Source organism: Megalobrama amblycephala, linkage group LG8 (assembly GCF_018812025.1).
Source record: "Megalobrama amblycephala isolate DHTTF-2021 linkage group LG8, ASM1881202v1, whole genome shotgun sequence".
In the NCBI taxonomy this organism is placed as follows: domain Eukaryota; kingdom Metazoa; phylum Chordata; class Actinopteri; order Cypriniformes; family Xenocyprididae; genus Megalobrama; species Megalobrama amblycephala.
The window spans coordinates 35,925,208-35,944,782 of record NC_063051.1 but is presented as its reverse complement, the minus strand read 5'-3'; the positions used below and the strand labels follow the sequence as shown (position 1 = coordinate 35,944,782).

The 19,575-nt window shown below is 41.4% G+C and overlaps 1 protein-coding gene across 5 annotated transcripts in view; it reads right to left on the bottom strand.

The window, feature by feature from the left end:
* Positions 1-19,575, bottom strand: part of zeb2b (zinc finger E-box binding homeobox 2b) — a 65,380-nt gene that overhangs the window by 25,135 nt on the left and 20,670 nt on the right. For 2 of the 5 annotated variants that reach the window (XM_048200902.1, XM_048200906.1), the window contains exon 4: positions 16,009-16,050. The exons of the other annotated variants lie outside the window; for them this stretch is intronic. In XM_048200902.1, the coding sequence (XP_048056859.1) occupies positions 16,009-16,050 (42 nt within the window). The remainder of the gene's footprint in view (positions 1-16,008; positions 16,051-19,575) is intronic. 5 annotated transcript variants of the gene reach the window in all.

The following is a 19,575-nucleotide window of genomic DNA, read 5'->3' as shown; positions in this document are numbered from 1 at the left end:
CACAACTGGTCATTTCTAAAGACCATCTTCACACTTTGGTGCTTCCCCATAGAAAAGAAAAGTCAAGTATTTCTCCAACTGTAGACGGCAATGAGAGCAAATGGAGACTGAGAAGAAGACAGTAGTATTGTCACATCTGCGCTCAAATTTGCCACGATACCAAAGTCTACAATCAGAAATTCTCATTAAATTCACCTAAGATCAAATGATCAGAGCTGCAATCCTCATTCGTTTGAGTCTATTTTTATTTCGGCTGAAAAAAAAAAAGTGAAACATCAGAGAAAGAGCAATCTGAGGCTTTCTTTTCTGTCAGAAGTGAAGAAAAGGAAACGCCATTTATCAACCTGATGCTGTAAAATACGGAGGCCTTTCTGTCCGTATGAATGGAAAATTAATAAAATAATATAGTGCGCAGGCGGGGGGTGAAAACAGCCTCTTGGACGTCTTCCAGGCCTCTGCGAGGGGGTCACGGGGGGGGTCGCATTCATTGTGGGGCCGAATTTTCCTGATGCGTTCCGGGCACAAAGAGAGGGTGAAATCCGTGCGAGGGCAGGTTTTGGGAAAAGCATCTGTGCTCAGGTCGATTACTGTCATAAAACTCTGCCAGCGCCCAGCTGGGGGTCAGGCGGAGAGAGGGAACGGGGGGGCAGAGGTCCTCAGATGGTATAAAGATCAGAGCAGGACTATCCAGGTGAGAGGTAGAACCCCCCGGCCAGCCCAATCTGAGCTGCTCATTCAGATGCTAATGAGAGGGTAGAACACATCTGTTCCCCCCCCACCGCTCTGGGTCTTTGTCACCTGAAAAGCTCCCCACCAGGTATCAAACAAGCTGCAGGAAACAGCCCCTTTTCATCCTGTTACCTCCGTTCTCCAATCAGCAAATGAGGCCCTGGTGACAACAGGGGCCCCCAAGAGCCCGACGGGGCCACCGATGCCCCACACGCACCTGACACAGTTACACAGCCCAATTAACCCTTGCTCACTGACGAACACCAGCAGCTCGCTGTTTAACTCAACCAGTCAGTTTAAACGCATGTTCACCACAAACCATTTGCCAACCACATACTTGATATTCTGTCATCGATTAGCTCTGGAAATGAGTTCGACTTGGTAAACGTCCCTGCACATTACTAATACATGACGGTAGCAACGCAACGCAAAGACGTTTGATTTGCCGCGGGTTCTCTCACCTGCCTTTTCACTGCCGTTTTGAGAAATGCACCAACGTGTTTAATTAGAACTGGATGCTGCGATCGCCCCACGCTCTGTCACACAAGACCCATGCGCAGATCAACCCAAATAACGACCTGAGACAGACAGCCCCGCGGCACGCTGGCGGACCCCCCGCCAAGCTTTCTTATGCTAAATGCGCCTCTCCTAAGCCTAATCTTCAGCTGGGCTGCTTAAACACAACAGCACGCTGCACCTTTACTGCAGAACGGAGGCCGTTAGCATGACAAAGATGCTCATATTCATATGCTGAACGTTGAGACAATGACCCACACTACATAATACATCATAAAATATCTGTAAAACTGCAGTCAAATCAAGTAACAAGGATTTCGTTTGAAATACACTGATATAAAGGGTCACACAAAATAGCGAAATTTCCATGCTGGTCCAGCAAAACTTTGATCAAGGATACAAAACCCAACATGCATGCTACTCAATACAGAACCTTATACACCTGTATAAAGTCAGCATGAAATCTGTTTTTTAAATGTATGTTATAGATCTTATTGTGAGCAATTCATGATTGCATGTTTTAAATGTTGACCTAAAATGTTTTTAAAATGTTGAAATGTTCTAGTGAAAACCACAGGCTTCTTTCTATTAATATATGCAGGACTTCACCAATCATTTAGTGCACTTAAACTGCACCCCTTTCTCACAATTGACAACAAGCTCGCATCCAGACCTCCATCCAATCAACAACCGATACATAGAACCAAGTCAGTGCCCTACATTTCTTGGATGTACATCACAATATGTAAGAAAAGATCTGTCGCTTTCATACTTCCATGTCTCGACTTTAAAAAGACTCTACCTAATGCATAAATCTAATGTTTAGCCGCGGTGCTATTTTGTGAGGGTAAGGATAAAGGTAGCATCAAAGCTCTGGTCTTTCTGCCAGCGGTGCACCACAATGCAAGCACGTTCCTTGCGAAACTGAGCGTTCCCTGTTCTCTTTCGGTCTACAGAGGGGCCGCAGAGAGTTGCGCAGCACAGTTCAGTGGGTAAAACTGGAAGTTTTGATGTCCTGTCCACCTCTCTGGCTCAGTTCTCCGAGCGTTTCCCTCCGAGCCATTCTCTTTTGATCACAGGCATGAAAGCCGTTTCTTGTGAGAGTGCAGGTACCAGGGGTACGGCTAGGTGCTAATTAGCTCAGCAGGATAATTGATGTGTAGATTACACCGCGAACAAATGCCTCGACTTGTTTGTTCTTCTCACTTTTCCTCCCCCCTTACCTCTGCCCTAATGAACAGTACCTGCCTCGTTAAAACCACGCTAATGCGAGGATATATGCGCGGGGAGGGCTTTCCCCAGGTGGAAATACCTTTCAGAGCGAGCGTGCACAAATGCGCTCCCACGTGCATGCTCCTGACCTGCAGAAATGCCTCCGCTGAGCGCAGGGATTTATGCAGGCAGCTCAAAGAATTTAAAAAGGAAACAATTTCTAAATGAAAGGCCATGCCATTAGAGTACCAATGGAGTTCTATTGTTACACCCCTGTAATGCCATTTCCTTCATCTTTTGTCTCAGAGAGGCTATTATTAGCGGCCTCTCACAGCTGCGTATCCGTTCAATAGGGTTTGAATTTGGTCATTAACAAGTGAATATCAGCAAACACATTTGTGGAGCCCCTGCCATTGCTAATAAACTAACAATGAGTACAAGCCTAATTGGGAAATGCAATGAAGAAATGGAGGCAAGGTGCCTGAGGTAAGGAAAGACAGCGGAAGAATAGACAGGTCATTATGAGGACGGATGTGGAGAGAAAAAGGTGAACAGTTGAATTGTCGCCTCCTCGCAGTTCCCACGGACAGCTATAATCCGTCTCTCGCTAGTTTACACGTTAAACACGTTATTGTGATTATGGACTCCCGCTTTCTCAGCAGTTCTACACACACAAAGTGCACACACACACACACACCGGGACCGCGTCTACGCCTGCGAGCCATCCGTGTGTTCTCCCAGACAGTTGACGGGTCTCCGGGTCAGAGGTTTCCCTCTCCTTGGCCGTTCCATGCACTTCCTGTCTGAACTGAATTCCCTGCAGCCTCTTTCAGACCGGAAGTCTTTGTTAACCACTGCCTTCATTATTTGCACTGTATAAACTTGCACAAATTTGCTACCAAAAAAAAAAAAAAAAATCTACTCAGGTCTGTTAACCCTAAAAATTAGGGAATTCACTAACAATGAATGAAGAGTGTCTACTGATGCTGTTATTATTCATAATAAGCCTCGTTCACACAGAATAGGTTTGTTCTGAAGACACTTAATTGAAGTCCAAGACAGAGACTTGTGCATTTGCATTTATGCGTTTGGAAAATGCTTAAAAAGTAGACATTTTCTCAATTAAAGTTGGTCAAGCTGGAATGAAAAAGGGCTCCAACATTTAGTGAATTCACCCCACAGAGTTTCAAGATGGAAGTCCAGCTAAAATCCAAACTGCTAACTTCTTGCTTTCTCCAAACTAAGCCAACAGGGATCTAATCCTCCAACAAACTCCATAAACACACTCCTCCTGCTTTAAGAAAGTGCAAGGAACCATTTTTTCTCTCGATATTTCTGTGCTTAGACCGCACCATAATCATCTTATACACGCTTTTCTTTGTTTGGGGATTTTCACGTTTCTCCTTCCAGAGAGATAAGCAACACAATAATGAAAGCTTTAATTACCCCACCCCTCTGCCCGCTGAAGGACGCGAGACTGTGTCATCATGGAGGGGGGAAGCAGATTGTGCCAGAGCTAAGAAAAACTGCATTTGGACTTCTAGCCGAAACAAGAAGAAAAAAAAAAAATAGTAGTCGGGCAAACTGGCACTTTCCGTCACCAACCTGATAATTCTCCCTCCATCCCTCACCCTGGAGGTCTTTTGTTTTCCCCTCCCGCTTCCTGTCACCATCTCGGCATAGAATCAAACGACAGCAGGGTTTACTTTTCTGTCTCAAAGAAAGATAGACAGAGAGAGAGAGAGGAAGACGGGAGTGATTTGGTCAGGGCGAGGGGTTTCACTGGGTCACAGGAAACCTGGACTATGCAGATGTTTAACAAAAGCCTTTCATCTTCTCCAGCTTTCCTGAACTTCCAAGTGCCAGAGACTTTTACGCATAGAGCTGATAATGAAACCTCTTCTCTTTCAGCAGTAGATATGAGGCCTTTTTCTCCAAACTATACGCTCCTGCTATCAACATTAACAAATGCAAAACAGGTAATTAGAGCTGAGGAAACGCATAACTGAGTTTCCTGCATGTGATTCAGGAGTGAAACTGCTCTACTGCTATATCTGCTGTAAAAATATATTGGCAGATTGTGATTCCATCCATCTCTAGTGAATAAATGAAATTCTGGAAAGTACCTATAACAGAACCTATATAACCTATAACAGAATGTACGCCATTTGTTGGACCTCATTGGCTGTTTTGTTATTTTCAGGAGGACAGTCAGTATCACAGGCCTCCCACCAGCTCATCTTTATTAAAGACTGTCTACTGACACTCATAATAACCGGCTAAAGGACGGAGAGGGACATCCACCTGAGGACCTGGAGAAAAGCAGGATAAAGCCGTGAGGTGAGAGAACACACAAAAAGGGCCGCTGCTACTGAAAGCTTTTATTTGTGACGGGCTTGTTTCTTTTTTGGTTTATGTGTGTGTGTGAGCCTGTTTGTTACTGCGGCTCTTATCAGTGCTGGTGTATGTGTAAGGTGTGAGAGGATGAAAGCCGTGTGGGTGACAGGAACTCAGCTGCGGCAAGGCAGAAAGAAACTAATCAGCCTTTTACAGCTTGAACCGAGGCGGTTAGGTAGCCTCGCGCTAACCGCACACGCGCTAACTCTGTCACCGCTACAAATTGGCTTCTTACAGAACTCAAGGTGCCAACGGACCATTAGACGCACAAAAGCATGAGTTTTACTAGCGTCTCATGTGGGGAAAAAAACACCTCTGCACCTCCCCGCTGAGTAAAACACACACTGTCTGCTGCTCATCAGGGATGTTTGGAGCTCTGGAATATCTCTGTTCTGCCGGAGCCAAGATGTTTTTTTCACAGGATAAAATGTTCAAAATGCCTCTCTTCTTTCAGTAGAGTCAATAGAATCAACAACATCTATTTACACACCTTTACAAGACCTGAATTTGAGAGTAAATAAGAACGCAGCTTCTTTAAGCACTACACCAATGTGGCTTTATCCTCTAATGGCTTGAAAATAAATCAGACGCGTGCACGCACCTGCGGTAAACAGGTTGACAGAGAAAGGAAGCTGTCACCAATTAGTGGCAGTGCTAATCTGGTCGTGTCGAGAGGATTATACTCCGTCCTGGTGGGACGGGGAGAAATTTCATTTCCTGTGCGGCGTTCTTAGACTCTACCTGAGTCAGCGGAGCTGTGCACGTCAAATCCGTGCTGAGATAACGGTTAATCATCTCTCGCCCTGAGAAACTGTTTCCCTCCACTGGGCCGAGCACACGACACTTCATTCCTTCTGAAAACACACGTGAAAATGTGACCTAACCTCTCACCAACGCCAACGCAGGAAACACAGACGGGGAGACGCTGCCTCCCAGAATTCCTCGAGATGTTTCACTGTGTTATCTTGTCTGTCATTTTAACTAGTTAACAAGGTTCATGCTGACTTCAAGATCTCCTGGGGAGTTCCTGCGTACGAGTTCAGAAGTCGTAATTGTGTTCAAGTGATTTTGGCCTGAATAAAATGGGTGTGTTGGGCAATTTCATAGTTAGCTAGCCATCTTAAAACCTAGTTAAATTAGTAATATTTTCATATTGCCAATATTACTTCTACCAACATTTCTGCAAAATGTGTACATACACATATAATACACTGCAGTTTCCAGCAGAAATGAACACTAGCGGCAGTAAAACATCAACTATCTTTATTCCCTCTTCATGATTTGTAAACTAATACGCTTTGACGTTTGCATCACATAACCAGCTCCATATGTGTGGCTTTTCTGTCATAGTAAACTTGCTCAGTAGCTCACCTGGTACAGCATTGCACTTGTGATACACGGAGAGCTCGGGTACAAGTCCCGGGAAACACGAGTCACAATAAAAATGGCATGGTTGCTTCAGCAAATGCATTTTTATCTCACGTTTGCTTTTGTTTACTCCATCGATTAGGTTTAGTGGTACTTTGTTTTCAAACACAATACAGCATTAACCTTTTAGTGTCACTCACCGAACATTTAATTTCACGATACGCACAACAACCAATGTAATAATTATTTGGATAAAACTGGACATGCTTTTAGTGTCACTCAATAGACATTTCACTTTTGAGCCTGGGTTGAGTATTTTATAGTAAACCCAACTGCTCTTTTCATTAACAGTACACAATGCATACAAGTTAAACTATACAGTAAATATTCACTATTACACTTTAAAGTCAAATTTTCAAACCACTTTACTTCAGTAATGTGTTTTCCGAAACAAAATATGCAATGAGATAAAAATGTAGGCAGACACGTGAATTTATTACTGAAGAATTGATTGAACGGTGTTTCAACCACCATTTAATAATTTCTTCAGTGATAAATAAGACTAAATAAGAGGTAATGATGATGTCATCTGAAAAGAAAAGTTGTTTTTTGCTGTTTTGTTGTTGTTTGTTTTGGAAAAAGGTGGAATAATACGCCCTGATTAGTGTGTGAGATTAGAATTAGTACAGCCCAATAAGAGATGTAATTTTATGGTACTATAGTATTATGCAAATTGGGTCACTGCCACTACACCACTGAGTCTCTGAAACATGGTTGTGATCGGATCAGATTCCGATGAGAGATTATGAAGATAAACATTCTACTGCTCTGAACAAACACTACCAACACAAAAGTACTTTCAACAATGACTACATTTAATCATTTACACTACAAATGTATTAAGAGTGTGAGTTACAGTACTAGTGGTTAACCTGAGTAAAAACCAAACACAATGCAAGAGCGGCGGGGGTGCTGAGCTCATTGAATGAAGCGTTGAGCTGTACGTGAGAGATAACAGTGAGACATAGATTCAGGCCAGAGAGGTTAGAGGTACAAGTGTTTTATCACGTCGTTTTGTTCCTGGGAAAATCAGACGCAGAGTCATGCATTCAAGCATCACGAAGGACGAGTAACTCTGAATTGAACACGACACTCCACAGCCACTGCGACGTGTGTGTGTTTGTACGCTTACAAGCTCTGTGTGGTTTATCTGTGTCAAATCGCATGCATGCAAATAAATACTCTCAGCTTTAAAGTGTTTTACAGATTCACTACAGTGAATTTTGACAGCACTTCCTCACATTAGATCTTCACTGTTGGTTTTTGTCTTTATTTCATTATTTTGAGCTGAAAACACACGCTCCTGAAGCGGGAGAGAAAGTGTCCATCTGTCTGAAATTTAAGCAGCCTACACTGACACAAATTCCCAGAGAGAGGAGTGATTTCCTCAGGTTTAACTAAATAATTTATGCTCACCTCACTTTAGCATGATGAAGCAATTTTAGCTTGTACAGCTACACATACACACACACACACTAAAGAGGGTGAAAGATAGAGAACGAGCGAGAGACTTCCTGAATATCTGAATAATTCAAACTTCTAGATGAGAGGAACTGAGAAATGTTACTTTTCAAATTCTCAGGAAATTCTCAGTCTGTTAAAACGGGAGTGACTGCAGAACTGGACAGTCAAAGTCACATGACTGTCCTGTCCACCAACACTCAGAACTGAGTTCGGAATAGAACACTACTTACTTAATGCATACTGATAAACGTCTCAAACAGTATCGTGCTACATCACATCAGAAGTCGCAAGTTGTAGTGCGGCCTAAATGCGGAAGCAATTCATTGTCTAAAAGGACATTTTTACACAATGCACGATTGCTTCAAGCAATGATCAAATAAGCAGTCAAAACAGAGATGATCACACCTGTAAATTCAGATAGTGCATACTGCAGAATAAGGATGGAGAGCATGTTAGTATGCTTCTCCCAACATAGCCACTGGCTGCATCCCAATTCACATACTATCCATAGTAAACAGTGTGCCAGATAATAATTAGTGCAGCCCAATTATAGATAGTATACTATCTGAGCATTGTGCATTTTTTAGGTGTGCATCCATGCATGCTTTTTGGTGAATATTATCCACAACAAAGTGGTCTGTGGTATCAGGATGCAATTATATGGCACTGTAGTACTATGCAAATTGGGTCACCGCCACTACAGCAGTATATATATGTGAAACACGAGCATCTGCAAAATCATGAGCAACTACGGCTGGCACAGAGAGGTGATTGGACTCATTGAGGAAAAGATCCGATTAGCTGAATGGACCCGAGTGGCCCGTTTAAGAGAACAAGAGATGTGCGGCAGACAGAAGTGAGGAAATTGGAGGTGTTGTAACATTAGAAGGTCAGATTGGTTTTCCTCTGAGGGATTCGTGAGTCAACAGCCCCTCCGGCTTCCTGTCAGCGCTCTGAATGAAACCACCAGGGAACGCTGCCCCTCGAACCCGACACGACTGGCTCACAGGAGAACAAAATACAAACCCACTCTTATCAAAGTGTGGCGAAATGCAAAAGGAAGCGAAGACAGCGATGTCCCGCAGGTTGTGGGTTCGATTCCCTGGGAACATACTGGTCAAACGTATTTCCCGAATGCATCGTGGATAAAATGCAAAACGTGCAAACACGGTCAGAAGGAACATATCAGGTGCGGCTCCGAGTTGCACTTGACCTTGTTCCAGTCATGAATTCCTGGAGGATTCACTGGGCCGGGATGGATTCTGAGCAGAAGAAGGTCGAACTGGATCTGTCAGCGAACGGATCTTTGCGTAGTATTTGGCAGAAACATCTAAATGCAGCCATTCCAGAACAACTGCAAAATGCTCATAGAGAAAATACTAGCAGGGCAGATGCGGCAGCAAAAAGACAGAAAAGAAGTTGAGTAGAGACTGAGTGAGGGGGAGGAAGAGAAATGGAAGATTAAGCTGAATATGTGTTAACTTTCATCGTGTAGGTTAGTGCTGGATATTTACAGGCCACGTTGGCTAAACAAAGACTGATATGCTGAGAGACCATCATAAAAATCAATACATCAGTAAACCCCCACCTGCATCGGCCCTCTCTCTCTGTGTGTGTGTGTGTGTGTGTGTGTGTGTGTGTGTGTGTGTGTGCATAGATCACGTTTCTAAGGCTTCTGCCTACGCCATGATCAGAGCAAGAGAGCAAAACCTTCTGGGATTCTGCAGAGGACCAGCCCACACACACACACACACACACACACACACACACACACACACACACACACTCACACACACTCATGTGTTTGCATGCGGCCTGTAGCCTTCAGAAAAGGCTCTTCATGAAATAAAGTTATAAGAACTCCTTGTTATGAGATGCATGTATATAAATGTCTGCTTTATGGTTTATAGAGTACGATTTGTATTTATTTATTTGGCCCAAGAGTGTCGTATTCAATTCAGTATTGCGTTTAGGCAGCAAGACACTCAGAGTGACGTGATATCGTGAATTCAGTCACAGATAAAAGGTATTTGACATATTCGACACAGAAAAGTGACCAGAAAATGAGTCTGTAAACTAAACACAAGACTGATGAACACAGGACAGAGCTTTAGATTATCTTACACACACACTCATAAAATCCCACTGTGTGTGTGTGTGTGAGATGTGGGTGATGGTCTGTTTTAGGCCCCGAGGGCTTATGGGATACATCGAGAGAGAGATTTGGTCAAACAGTGTGGCAGATATGAGCGCAGGGCTCATAAATACAGTCGGCATCATTAATATTTCAACGTAATGCTTCAGTTCTCTAATTAAACTTGTGGCTGATAGATGCCATTGTCCCATCATTACCTTCATCAGCTACAGCCGCAAAGATTTCATTAGCACTAATGACAAATTATCAGCACTAGTCCTGCTACTACAACAACTATACTTACATTATTATTATTATTATTATTATTATTAATAATATTCTTATTCTTATTATTATTCATGATATGTTTAATATGTATTTAATTTAAATATTTATGCATACTACTACTATTATTAGCATTTAATGATGACAATAACAAGAATAATAATAATAATTAGCATTATGAGTACTGTTATTAGTAGTAGAAGAAGTAGTATGCATAAATATTTAAATTAAATACATATGAAATATATCATGCATTCAAAAGAGGAGGTTTTTTTTATATTTTAGACCTTTGTCCTAAATGCTCTCTATATTAAGAATGTCATCTGACATTGACAAGCAAATCATCAGGACTACCAACTTTTAAAATTGACCAAATTACCCCCCAAAAAAAGCCATTCTATTTGTCCTTCCTCAACATCCCTATCAACACAAATCTGTGCATGTCTTTAAATATAATGTAATGTATAAAAAAGAATAAATAAAGAGATAATATTATATTACAGAACATTTGTCTTCCACACACATGTAGGCACTGATGGCTGATCTTTTACAATCTTTTTGTTGCTGAATTTCACAGTGCTGAACGTGCTCGACCAAGCACTAATGCAACCCAATAAACAACACACACACACACACACACACACACTAGTGACAGTGGTTGTGAAGCTCTTGAGTTCGAGCAGATCGTCACCTTTTTCCCTCCATATAAAGGTCAGAGGTCAGTGGCCGCTGTGGGCGTCATATTCGTCCTGATGTTTTCAGATCTCTGACATCATTGACAGCTCCTTAAAGAGCCGATTATTCCAGTATAAAAGAAGGAACTGAGGAGGTTTTTTTAAACAGGATCTTGAAGAGATTTACGGTCCAGCAGACAAACAGAAAGCTGAAATGAATTCGGACTCTGGGGAGAGAGAGAAAACTGTGCTGAAACGGTTTTATTCTTCAGAGTTTCCCCTGATTCTGAGTGACCGGGCTGGAGATCTCGCTCAGGGCCGAGGTCAGAACAAACCGCCACAGCTGACGGAGGGAAATGACACAGGCCTGCACAAACACAACGCCAGCTTCTGCTAACACACGCAGGTCCGGTTCTGAAGGAGAAACCACGTGACTCCAGAGTACCGCCGATCACACACCGCAGTCGATATGCAGCGGCGGGAACGGGAAACATAATGTGACCGCTCCAGTTTTGATGTAGCTTTTATCTAGATTAATTCATACTGTATGAATATGAGATCAGCTCTGTTACAAACGCCAGTGAGAAGCAACTACACTAATCTGCTGCTGCCTTTAATGCTGATTTTGGCCAAAATCTGTGGAGATCCCCCAGAAACGATAACGTCAAATTTTACTGGAATTGATTCCAATGTGCGCATCGTGTTCAGAGCGCAATTAGTGCGGCACATTAAAGGGTTAGTTCACCCCAAAATGACATTTCTGTCATTAATTACTCTCCCTCATGTCGTTCCACACTCGTAAGACCTTCGTTCATCTTCAGAACACAAATTAAGATATTTTTGATGAAATCCGAGAGACTCGTCCATATACTAATCAACACTTTCAAGGTCCAGAAAGGAACTAAAGACATCGTTAAAACAGTCATGTGACTGCAGTGGTTCAACCTTAATGTTATGAAGAGACGAGAAATTTTTGTGTGCAAAAACAAAACAAAAATAACTTTATTCAACAATCTCTTCTCTTCTGTGTCATTCTCATACGCTGTTTATGTCCAGCGCTTCCATATCAGAACGCTGACTCATTATTGGCCGGCTCCTGCGTCAGCATCACACGCATGTGTCGAGCTGATCACGTGATCAGCTTTGGCCAATACTGAGCCGGCATTCAGACGTAAACACGGAAGCTTCACTGTTACTGCGTAAGATAATGACAGAAGAGAAGAGATTGTTGAATAAAGTTATTTTTGTTTTGTTTTTGAGCACAAAAAGTATTCTCGTCTCTTCATAACATTAAGGTTGAACCACTGCAGTCACATGACTGTTTTAACGATGTCTTTAGTTCCTTTCTGGACCTTGAAAGTGTTGATTATATTGCTGTCTATGGACGAGTATCTCGGATTTCATCAAAAATATCTTAATTTGTGTTCTGAAGATGAACGAAGGTCTTACGGGTGTGGAACGACATGAGGGTGAGTAATTAATGACAGAAATGTCATTTTGGGGTGAACTAACCCTTTAATCTGCTGCCTGTGTTCCAAATCAGTCAGATATTCAATTTAGACTAGAATGCTGTCTAAGAAGGGCACTCACTAGGGTTTTGAACAGAGTTTATGCATGTTCACAGAAACTATGTGTGAAAATGGTTTCTCTAACACAATAAACTATTTCTGGTTGTTAATTTCAGAGTGCATTTCCTTTGTCTATATTAATTCCCAGAATATTTCTGCAGCTGTGTTTCTGGTGTCACGCAGACAAAAAGAGGCATCGCAGTAGAGTTTCAAGATTTCTCAGAATCTACTAATTTACCACCTATTGGTCACAAGTTCAACACTCACACACACACTCACACACACACACACACATGTCTGTGCAAAAAGAAAGCCCTGTGTACTAGAGCCCGCAGAAAAAAAGACGCACCCGGAATGAAAAGACGAAAAATGTGCAGTCGTGCCAAGAAAGAAGCGTGCGATGTGGCGCGCGGCGACGTGCGGGGGAAAAGGTATCAGCGCTTGTCAATTTCAGGTATTTACACTTTGGTGGTTCTGTGTGTTTTGTCCTAAGGTGGCACCTTTAGTGCGGCAGATGTGTGAGAGAGTGGCATCCTGAGTCGCGCCCCGGGGCCTGCTGGGTAATTCGGTGATGTCAGGGAAGGGTTGAGGAGAGCCGAGCTGACAGACTCTGAGACCAGAGGGCACAACTTCCACTCAGCTGGATCAGAGGCCTGCAAATCGCTTATGAATAGTCATTAGAGTTTCATTACCTTCTCCTCCCTCTCTCTCTCTCTCTCTCTCTCTCTCGTCGTCACACCAAATGTCTTTTGTCATCGTCACAAGGTGCAGCATTTAATTGCCAATTGATTTCTTTCTTTCTTTTGCCGCTCTCCAATATGACAACATGTCAGACGGTTAAACAGAGGCGGCGTTCCCGAGGGGTTCGAATCGAGTCCTGATCTCTGAGCCTTCAGAGCAAACGCTCGTTCGGACTTCTGCGGATCGCATCCATAATTAATTCCAAAGAAAATCGCAAAGCCTCACATGAGCTGAGGAGTAACTACACTAGCAGCGTTACCGGCTTCACTACATTAGTGAGGTTTCACAAACCAGAAGCAGAAATGTCGATTGCGTTTAAAGACTGACCGCTCCCATCATCCTCCAGTGAAGCCATCAGAGAGCGGCGGCTCTGACAGGTGAACCCCTCTCTAAAGCCTCCGTCTCTCCGCTCTCGCGTCTGACACGCTTCTCGTTCAACTTGAGCAGGCAAGCCAGAACAAACAGAACAAAGACAAGTGGAAAGAGAAAATGTGAGTCGTGTGTCATGTTCTTGGTTGTATCTTGTTCCCGCTCAGTGATTTTAGACCTCTTTTTCTGCCTCCCTACAGTTCTTTCACTCGCCGATGAATACCGGCATGTTTCCCATTGTGTCGACATATCTGAACGCACGCGATTATCAGGCAGGTACAGCGCTCTGCGTGTGTGAATGCTGTCAGCCCGCTTAATAAAACACGATCCGTCCTGTATTTACTAAACAATTTCTCCCGTCGCTGCGGTTCATGGGAGCGCGCATTGTTGCCGGGATACGTGAAGCGGCGGCGCTCTCCTTTGGCTCGCCGTGCGGGTTGATTACTGACTCGCGCCTTTAATACGCCGCATAATGAGCAAATCTCAGAAATGCAGGAGCGCCATTCGAACCCAACAATGTGAGCCGGTAATGCGTGTGTGTGTGTGTGTGTAATAATGAGAGTTGTGCTGGGTAATGTTCACTCTATTGTAGCAGAGCAAACACAGCGACGCATTTAACTGCTCAGACGTGTTTGGAAGAATAGCAGCGCACCGTCCCTCTCTCTCTCTCTCTCTCTCTCTCTCTCTCTCTCGCTGTGATTGGCAGCTCTAGAGGTTGCCAGCGCTGTTTCTTCAAACCTTTTTCAGTGTAGCAGGTGCGCCGTCCTGGTTAACAAGCGATAATTACACATTCTCTGCCGCCCAGACACAGATCAGGTCACTGCCACAATTACAGGCCTTGTTTTAGAACGGCTGACAGAGAGAAGCCTTACTGTCTCTATCTGTGACTCTGATGCACACGTTGATTACTGCAATGAAACTTACGCTTTAACCAACATAAAATACACAATAAAGATGGTCGATCCCACTTTATTCGTGTGTTATGGGTTTCTGAAAGCAAAAATGGAAAATCTGAAAAGTTTGCTTATGATAAGTATTTGTGTGCCAGAAAGAAGAGCGTTTATTTAAATTCACATGCTGAGATAAATAAAGCTTGTGGTTTTCCAAAATGTGACTGTTGAGAGATAGAATTAAAACTTCTAAAATGTCTTTACTGTAAAGACAATTAAGACATTTATAATGTTACAAAAGATTCTATTTCACATAAATTCTGTTCTTTTGAACTTTCCGTTCATCAAAGAATCCTGAAGAATAAAATGTATGACGATTTCCACAGAAATATACGGAAGAGGATTAGGGCCAAGCAATAATAAAAAAATAAAACCATCTCAAGATTAAAGTTGTTAAATTTCGAGAAAAAAGTCGAGATAAAATGTTGAGAATAAAGTCAATAAATTATGAGAAAAAAGTCGTTAAATTACAAATTTGTTCTCATAATTTAACAACTTTTTTCTCGTAATTTAATGACTTTATTCTCAACATTTTATCTCGACTTTTTTCTTGAAATTTAACGAGTTTTTTCTCGTAATTTAACAACTTTAATCTCGAGATGGTTTTATTTTTTTATTATTGCTTGGCCCTAATCCTCTTCCACAGAAATCTGAACTGTTTTCAACACTGATAATAATCATAAATGTTTCTTGATCATCAAATCATCGTATCAGAATGATTTCTGAAGGATCATGTGACACTGAAGACTGGAGTAATGATGCTGAAAATTCAGCTTTGATCACAGGAATAAATTACACTTTACTATATATTCACATAGAAAACAGCTGATTTACACTGGAATAATATTTCACTGTTTTACTGTATTTTTGATCAAATAAATGCAGCTTTGATGAGCAGAAGAGACTCTTTTAAAAACATCCCAATATCAAACTTTCGAACGCTAGTGTAAATTTTCTCAAAGCCTTGATTTTTGCTCTTATTAATCGGATATTCTCTGTTACGGAGCGAGTCAAACACAATCACACTCACGCTGCATCTTTCCGTCGGTGTAAAGTCACGTGACGTTTAAACTCGCTCGATGCACTTTGTTTAAGTATCTCTGCTCATTTCTGCGGCTAATCTCTTCAGCGCAGTTTTTTTACGAGCTGTTAATATTGATTGGTGGGTAAGACAGAGCAGGATGCAATCACAATAACAGGTTTCATTAGTGTGTGTGTGTGTGAGAGAGAGACACATTGATCAGTGTAATGCTGAGACGCACCTTGAAGAATAATGAGCACTTATTTTAATGACCATCACAATTATCAAGGTCACTGTACACAGAGAGACGGCTCTCGGCTCGTCCTCTCCTCTGGTTTTATTTCTGTGGTTCGTGGTTCTCTGAAGCGTGCGTCTCCCTGTCACTCACCGCCGTCTCAAACTCACTCTCAGAAACGGAGTTCATGCTTCAAAGAGCACGTCTTTATTAGCACACGTGAAGCTCTTCTCGAGTCCTTCAATCTCAGCTCAACTATCTAAAAACACACCGGCGCTCACTCACTTGAGTTCAGACTGACGGCTCCTGACGCACGGCCAACATTTACTGTAGTAAAAAAACACACACATAAGGTATGAATTAGAAGCTTCTCTCAAAACCGTGCTCAGATTTGCCAAAAAACCAAAGTTTGGAATCAAAAATGTCAATAAGAACTCAAACATTAATCATCAAATCATCTGAGCTGCTCTCTACATTCATTCTACATCTCTATATTGTGTGTACTGAACAAACTTCCTTAGTATTTTTGTTTTCTTAAATCAAGATACATTTACTGGAGAAGCAAAATGAATTAAGATATTAAATCTTGTTTAAGTCCTGAAAAATGCATTACAATTTTTCAATCAAAATGAAGTGATTTCATGTTTAAAACAAGAAAAAAAAATGTCAGTGAGGTCAGAAAAATACATCTGAATCAAGTTTTTTTTTTTTTTTTTTTTTTTTTTTTTTTTTAAGCATAAACTCACTTCAAAACAAGATTAAATATCTTTTTTATGTTGAATGTGCTGGAAAACAAGACAAAAAATACTGAAGAAGAAATATTTTTTGCACACAGTTTGTGACAACTACTAACTCATTTGAGTCTGTTTTATTATTCTTGAATTATTATTCTATGAGAAACATCTGAAACATCTAAAAGTTGATACGTCAATAAAACAAATCCAGAAACTCCATTGACACTCCAGTGTCTTGAGATACGAAAGAGTAATAGCATTGTGTGTGTGTGTGTGTGTGTGTGTGTGTGTGTGTGTGTGTGTGTGTGTGTGTGTGTGTGTGTGTGTGTGTATTGAGTCTGATCAATTTACACCAGATGGACACACACACGTTTATTTTGCTATCTTAGTGAGGACTCTCCATAGGCGTAATGGTTTTTATACTGTACATTCTCTCCCCCTACCCCACCCCTAAACCTATCCATCACAGAAAACTGTCTGCATTTCTACATTTTTAATAAAACATTGTTTAGTATGTTTTTAAACTATTTTAAATGAGGACTCATATTCAATGTCCTCATATTTAATGTTTAATAAATACCAGTGTAATATCAAATGTCATTATACAAATTTGTGTATTCATAAATCACAAAAACACACACACACACACACACACACTATGTATAATAGGTAGACAAACATTCCATGTGTGTGTGACGTGTTCCAGTGCACTGCTGTTGTCAGTTGGCCTTAAATTAGATATGAGTTTATCTAATAGTCTGAATGTCATCTGGGCCGACCCACGGCAAATCCCCGTCCGTCTATCCCACATTCCCAGCAGTCCAGAGTAATTCCCCCCGACACCCAGCGACGGGCCGCTCCATCCGACCGCTGCTCTCCTGATCATAACGCAGTGTGTCAGCGCGGGCCGCTTCTTTACACGAATCAATTAAGTTTTAAAAAGGTGTTCCAGAGTCTCTCCATATTACTACACCAGAGAGAGTCGGACAGACGGGACGTTCTCCCGGGACTGTGTGTCTCTCTGTCGAAAAATTTAATCATTCGCTCACCCTCTCGGTGTTGCACGCCATAATACAAAAGAAAATGTTAAGCAGAATGTTAAACAGAAACTTTATGCTGCTTGTTTTAGTAACATAATGAATCAAAGTTCATCACAAGCAGCTTTTCCACAATCTGAGGAAAATACTAACATGAAGAAGATGCGCAAACAATCACCATGGAAACACACGACAATAAAATAATGCAATAAACATTCATTTGACAGCATATGATGTAACACAATACCCTAATTTAAATAAATTGATAATAATAATAATAATAAAAACATGTCTGTCACAGAGAATTCTGGGAATGTCAGTTAACGGTTTTTGCTGTAACTTTTTAGAATATTTTTTCGCTTTCAAAAAAACGGTATATTTAACAGTATTTTACAGTAAAATTACATAAAATGCAGCATTATTTCTTACAGTAATTGCTTCGTATAGTGTAAGTAAATTTATATCTTAACCATAACATTTTTACAGTTTTTAACCTCAAATTTTTTTTTTTTTTATATGGAAAAGAGCAGTGTGAACATTCTGCTAAATATCTCCGTTTGTCCTCCACAGAACAACGAATGTCTCTGAGTTTGGATCAACATGAGGATGAGTAAAGTTCTGTTTTTTCTCTGGTTTCACCTGGTTCTGCCCGAGGGTAGAGACGAACCGCGGCGTGTCAGAGCCCTTTAGCACGAGCGTCTCTTCTAAAGGCCGCAGAGACGTACGAGACTCAGACGGAGTGAAGTGGAAACTAATCGTCTGTTTCTTTCCCACCTCGACAGATGAGAGACGACGCGCGGCAGCTGCTAGATTTCAATCAGGTGAGACGTCGCGGGAGAAACGCATCTCTTTGAAGAGCTCTAGAGAGCAATAAGAGCATGAAAGCTTGTATGTGTGTGCTTTAGTGAAGCTCACCGGAGGTTTGACAAAAGAGGCTGCTGCGTTCATACCGCAGGGCCAAACTAGTCTTTTGGTGATATTCAATATGTATCTTGATGTATTATATTTAATCTTTTTCATTTATATGCACCAATATAATGATACACAGTAAAAAACATCAATAATTATGCACATACACTCTTAAAACTAAAGGTTCTGTATTGATTCCATGAAGAAGCTTTAACATCCAAGGAGCCTTTCCAAGGTTCTTTATTGTGGGAAAAAAATGGTTCTTTTGGAGCCCTACTTTTGTAACTTTGGAAGGTACTTTTGGAACCCTTTTTAAGAGTGTATATTGTAACGGGAAAGAAAATAAATAATGAAAATGCCACTTGGAGACACAAACAAATCACTGAATCAGTGTTTTGAATCAGTTCATTGAATTGTCTGGTCTGAACTGATTCAAATTCAATTCCAATGAATCAACAGCGTTTTTGCTTAAATGAAATTTTAAATGAAAACACTATTAAAAATCGCTCTTAGAGTCAAGGAAGGACTGTGTAGTCAGATTGATATTAACAAACTATTGATAGTGTTTCGCCAACATATTAATCTAAAATATATTGTGAATATTCAACATATCGTCCAGGTCTGATGCTGGGTCACACACACGCACACACACACATAGCCTCTTTCTATTTCTATAACTATACAGCTACACATAAACAGAGGAGATCATAACTCATATTTATGTTGTTCAATTTGCCCACACAACTCAACAATTCATTCTTGTGATCAATTACAAAGGCTTCAGGCTTCAGGAATCCATTTTCCGTGACACACAGCAGATCTGCACACGCATCCTTTCCACACACTCATTTTTACACGTCCTTTCTTTTCTATTTGTGTATGTGTGTGTGTGTGTGTGTGTGTGTGTTGCAGGTGCGTCACCTGTTTAGTGGCAAATCAGAGCTTTTTAAAAGAGCTTTAAGGCAAAAGAGAGAGAATCAAACACCAGGTAACATCCTTTTGTTCAAACAAAAAACATTTTTTGACACCCCAGTTGTCAGGAGCGATTGTGGAGAAAATACATAAAGATGATGTTTTGAAGGAAAGCAGCTTTATGGATATTCAAACAGCAGACGATTTCAGCGCATGTATATTTCGATTTTTCCGCACCCTTTCTCCGATAATGCGGAACG